The 6000-nt window shown below is 43.7% G+C and overlaps 1 protein-coding gene across 1 annotated transcript; it reads right to left on the minus strand.

Annotated features, from left to right (window-relative positions):
* Nucleotides 1-3203: 3203 nt before the first annotated feature.
* Nucleotides 3204-5485, minus strand: LOC131878269 (uncharacterized; the record flags this gene model as incomplete). The annotated part of the gene is given in 1 exon segment (XM_059224196.1): nucleotides 3204-5485. A coding segment is annotated over 1 exon segment (1887 nt). The 3' UTR covers nucleotides 3204-3541.
* Nucleotides 5486-6000: the final 515 nt, after the last annotated feature.

The raw sequence follows: 6000 nt of genomic DNA on the forward strand, positions 1-6000 counted from the left end.
ATATGTGGCCATGTGTTCGAGAATATGTCATGTGAAAGCCGTATGTGACCACAATATGTGTCAAAATAAGTGTCGTCTAAATGCACAATAACTAACAGGTTTATGACATTCCACCCCTAATGTCATATGCCATTGAAAATGTAAATTGACAGCCTTAGTTGCAACTCCCCGTGATCATTAATTTGGTCCCCATTAGTAAACAGGAATGGAGCTCCTAGCAGTAAAAAAGGTTACTGGGGGGAAAAATCTCCCTTTGTTGGCACTGCCTCTTAGACCACTCGATTCTCGTCATTGATTTAATATTAATAGGATGTCTTTCAACTGGAGTGAAAGTACGTACGCTAACGTGAGTAGCCAACGATCTGTCATTCCATCTAAAATACAACCATAAAAGAGTTAAGATAGAAGAGGATAAATCGAGTTCGTTGTGTTTTTTTTATTGCACCTGAATCGGTGACGAGTGGACAGAGCAACTCCAGCCTATTGAAAAATCAGATACCATACCCCTACAGCCTTTCAGCTGTCACCAATCAGATCCGAAAACGAGTCCGCCTGGCTAACTCGCATCGCATTCTCTAGGCCTTGCTTCCTCTATGATACAACTATACAAAATGACACGGATGACAAAACGTTTATTTAGGTTGGCTTCTTGGCAAAGGCAATCAATTGACCTTCAATATGTTGATTGGCCCGTAAAAGTTAGATACCAAAGCATTCAAAGCACTCTGTTCCAACGGAGAACATTTGAAATCCAATACGAGTACAGTTGGGTGGTTGATATATGTATTGCTTAACATTGAGTTTTCTGTTTCAAAGCTATTTCCTAGTAGTCAACAAGAAGTTGGCATACCATTTATGTGGTCTGAATTTCAAAATTGTGAGTAGATGAATTATGTACGATGAAGCACAACGATGCAAATACATATAGCTGGATTCTCCGATGTGGTACTAGTTTGCCCCTCTCCTCTCACCAATAAGACGACCGACACGGTGGTTGAAATGCCATATTGAGGGTTGGCAGTGATATCAAAACAGATCTTGATAGTTTTTAGGCATGCTGGTGTTGAACCTGAGCAATGACTCAATAAAGCAGTGATATCAAAGGTGTTTCAAATGTTTTTGCGAGGCAGAAAACTGATAAGAGGCATTGAGGTATTTCTCTCCAAACTTGATAATGCTTTTCGACCACCGTGATGATAAACGCGAGATGAGACGAGAAAAGAGGAGGACCGTATCCAAGAATCAAGCTTGTGTTGCACGAGCAGGAAACAACTTCTCCAAGGATTTCTTGCCCGCACAAGATTCCGAGATTTCGGAATTAGTCTGGCAACTTGATTCCAAATAATTCGGCTCGAAAAAGTGTGATGTCCGTCCGATGCCATTGAACATGATATTTTTCCTCCTTACTTACACATAACTAAATAACCAAAGGAACACCTAATGAGCATTATCTTCCTTAAGCAGGATACACAGCATTAGACGAGAAATGGCAGTGGACAAACATACAAGCGATTCTGACATATTTTGTAACTCGATTGTATGTAAATTTAGAGACATGCATTGAATGTGTCAACGAAACCTAAAGAAAAAGCAGCCTTAGCTTTAATGCCTTTCTTGGATGCGTCCAGATGAATCTTGTCTCCTAGGAATGTTAAGGAAATGATGAAGTTCGTCATCAAAGACAAAATGGCAAATGAGTAACGAGCGGTTTCATCATACAAACTTTCCACATCAAGTCTCAATAAGTAATGTAATAACCAATATGAAAGTGAGTAAAGTCATCTTAACTTAACACCTATGTAGTATATGACATTGAGCAAAAAACCATCGGCAAATCGCGAGTTCGATATCTAGTACGTATCTTGAAACAATAAACCCTTACCCCTAAAGGGCAAATTTGGGGGATTTAGGCATTTCTAACATCGAGCCAGCAGCGTTTGGGGAACTCCCAATCCTGCACCTGACGGCCTCCAAGATAAGGAAAAGAAGCGATTGTTTATCTTTTCTATCAGATGGACTTGACAAATAGTGCTTTAAGCATGTTTTTGGCACAAGCCTGAACGGGACTACGGGAGCAGGAAAGTAATGTTAAATCTGAATTAAAAGGCGTTTAAGTGTCTCCTCATCAGTGGACTCCTTAAGATGTTTATCGGGATTTGTTGACTGAGCCGAGATGATGTGGAGTGGAAAGTGTGCGTAGGTATGCTATGTGCTTTGTGCAGTAGGCGAATGACAGCAAACGATTTTTCGCGATTTGGATCTTTGCACAAACCAAATATTTTGCCGTCTGGCGGAGAGAAGCGAGCAAAAAGTACAAGCGAAAACAAAAAAAAACAGATAAATACATGGCGAGATTAAAAAGTCACTGAATCTAGTTTAATGGATTAATGTGTTATCAAGATAGCCAAGGGTGTCTACACTTGTTCATCAATGATTGCAAGCCATTTTTTTGGATTGAATCTAATGAAACAATGCCAAATCTGATTGTAGAATGCCATTTCCTAATACGTTACGACCCGGATTGTAGAATCATAAAAAAACGTGCTTTGATACAGATCATACAACAAGTTACAACTGGTGAGTTCATTGTCTTGACTGAAAATTCGTTTGGCCTTCCATGGATCAAAAGTGAATGGTACATCGTAGCTCCTCTATTGTTAAAAGCTTATATCCTGTACAATAATTCTTTGTCGTGTCCACCGTTTATCGATGTTTTTGATCATGTTCACATGTTAATGTTTTGACTCAGTTTTGACTGTGGAACCATTTTGTGCCAAATATGAGAGTGAAGGGAACACACACTCCCAAGGGATGCTTTTTCATGATACGAACTTACTCACATGCGAAATGACATTGCTCAGCGATGATTTGTGGAGGGTCCTTGCTCCAGTTCCTTCCCAGCCAGTTCAAAAGCGGCCATTTCCTTCCGCCAAGACAAAAGCCCACGAGAGCAAAGCGAGCCTTGCCTTGGTAATCAAGCTCATTTTGAGACCCAGGATATCGCCAATGAATAAAGCCCCAAGGGCAACTGTCGGGATGAAAACAAACAAAACTACACGTCAACTTGAAAGTGAAGAAAGGGAAAATTGGCCCTCTCACTTCTGTGGCATGGACAATGTCCGCTATTTCCGCAATTTCCCCCTTTCTAGCTGAGTATACCCTGTATTCCCAACGGATGTTGGAGGACAAACGACTAGAATCAGTCCAAGTCACAAAGATGTAGTATATATTTACGAGTCGGATGTCAGACGACGATATATGTAGGATTGCTATAGTCCATGATGTGAGGAATTTCTCATTCAGAGCAATTCCGGGGACTTGAAAATTTCCTCAAGGTCTTGCGATAGACATTGTAGCCCAGTCAGCACAATAACAAAACTCAGTGTTCTTTCAAACTAGCAATATTCTCTCTACAGGAGGAGTCTTCTGAAAGAGTGACAATAATTTCCATGAGCCATCATGGATCACGATCTCACACACACATTGGACACCAACCAACACATTGATTTTTCTTCACAGGATGGCAGCTGACGAGAGGACTTCACACGTCACTGGTTTGACCTGAAGGGCAAATGGGATGTGGAACCAGTTGCTTCACCGAAATGGTCCGGTCCAAATCTCCTAAGGGGGGCGAGCAAGATGGGTACGAAACGGAATTGGGCGAGTGACATGGGTAATGGTCGTAAGGGGCTCGATTCCGTTGTTCTCCGCTGGGAGTCAATGGCATCATACCCGATTGATTCAATTGCGTTAGACCCAGTTTTCGGTCTCCATTGTCGGTAATGTTCGGTCCTCGACGGCGGTTCAAGTGAGCATTAGAATCAGTCGATCGAATTCGAAACATATCTACCAGCGTGTTTCGAAAGCTTCGGCCCATTAGACAGTAGACAACAAAATTGATGCTCGAGTTGAAAACCAAAAAGAAGTTGTTGAAGCTAGTCAGTATCCAGACCGCCACTGGCGACGGGAAATAGCCACGTTCTAAGCAATACTCATTGTGACGCCCACCGAGAATGGACGGATGAACCACGGCATCTAATTGAATCACCAAACGAAACACGTGGCAGACCAAGAATACGAGCACTATGCCCACCAAAAGCTTGGTTGACCTCTCACTGGCAGAACTTCCAGATCCGTGAGGCCGATGGTGATGATTGTTGAGCTGTTGCTGTTGCTGCTGCTGTTGTTGTTGGTGGTGGTGGTGGTGGTGGTTGGGATGTTGTTGATTTTGATGAATGCCAGCAGACCTTCGCCTCTCAATGGGCGTTGTACTTAGTCCGTGACTGGGAATGACATTGTCACTCAATGGTGGACCCGTGCTACAAAGGTCGTTGGGTGGAAACAATTGCTGATCTCCAGAATACATTGCAGATGGTTGTCGACTGACCGGGGGTCGGGGGCGTTGACATCGAGGCGTGGCGTGAGACTCGAGTTGACGGCGGTTTGAGCTGTTCAACGAGCAATGGGATTTGTCGTGGAGCTTGCGGAACTTATTCGACTTCCTAATCTTTGTGTAGATTCCATAGTTGAGAAGGATCAATCCTAACAAGGGAAGGATGCCCATCACCACAATTTCATTCCAATATCGACTGAAAACGATGTATCGCTCATCCGCCATGAGCTCAGTCTGCTTGAAATTGTATTCACCAGAGGCGTCTGAGGACCCGTTATGGATTGGCAGGACCAATTCGAACTCGAGAAATCGTCCAGTATTAACAGCCATCGAAATCAGCATCACGAGAGTCACGTAAAAGATCGGACTGGGCTTATATTGCAAAGGCCGACAAATAGCCAAAAACCTCTCTGTAGAAACGGCCACGACCATTAGGACACTGGCCGTTATTGCAATATTACCCAAGGGCCAGAGGAAGTAGGGGAACAACAATTTGAACCACACCGGTTCACTGGCCAGCACCGTGAAGGAGGACATCAAGGTAAAGAATACGATTAGCACAATATCCGTGACGGACATATACACCAAGAGTTGGTTAAACTTCGTGTTTTTCCCTTTGCGGAGAACTGCCAGAGCCAACACGTTGCCCAGGATCCCAAAGAGCCCCACAAAGAATAGCAAGATGCCTTCAATCCAGAATTGCGCATTGTCGTAAAGTGGCCGATACTCCGTGTAGTTCTCGTAACAAGTGTATTGCTCTTGCTCTTCGTACACCAGACTCCCTTCATGAGTCAAATGAGATTCTGCCCCAATGGGTAAACGATCGACCTCACTTTCAGGTACGGAGGACACTGATGGTTGTGGCTGATGATGATGTTCCGGAGGGATTTCTTCTGTGTCCTCCTCACTTGATGAAGAAGGTGAGAAGAACAGCCCCAATGTCACGAGAATACTGGGCAGGCTCAAGAGTACCCACAAAGCCAAGGCTTGGAGTTTGATCCGTAATCGCACTGGAATGTGTTCCACTTGGGGCATGGTGAAACCAATTGCTGCTACCTTTTCACGCTACGATACCAATCCCATCGGATCATTGTTTTCCGTTTTCACGTTTCCAAGTCGTCCGTCTAATTAGAGTCCAAGTTTGTTCAAAACCAGACACGGAGGACAAAGGTCTCTCTTTCTGTCTCACACTCTTCCCCTCTCTATCTCTTTTCTCTGTCTCTCTCTTTCTCTCTCCTTTTGATTCTTGGGCGTCACGAATTGAACTGAGTCAGGCTAGTTATTATTGTGTCGTTCCATCGCCGCTTTATTACTTTCCAGAGAGAAGTTGTCGTATTTCTCGTTCGTTCGTTCGTTCGTTCGTTCGTTCTTTCTCTTTCTCTCTGTTTCAGTCAAGTCACTCTGGTTCTCTCAGCTTTTTGCGCCCTCAAACTCCCTTGAAGTTAACCCTCGGAGAGACCGTGCTTCGCCGTTGTCGATGGGCCACGAAAACTTGACCGTCCTCATAAGTAGCAGTTTTAGAAGCACTTCTTCTTCTGCCACGTATCATTTTAATCAAATTGACCGTGGGACTGAGCTTCTTCTACATGTTGATTTTCCTCTTCCTT

This window comes from Tigriopus californicus, chromosome 3 (assembly GCF_007210705.1).
Source record: "Tigriopus californicus strain San Diego chromosome 3, Tcal_SD_v2.1, whole genome shotgun sequence".
In the NCBI taxonomy this organism is placed as follows: domain Eukaryota; kingdom Metazoa; phylum Arthropoda; class Copepoda; order Harpacticoida; family Harpacticidae; genus Tigriopus; species Tigriopus californicus.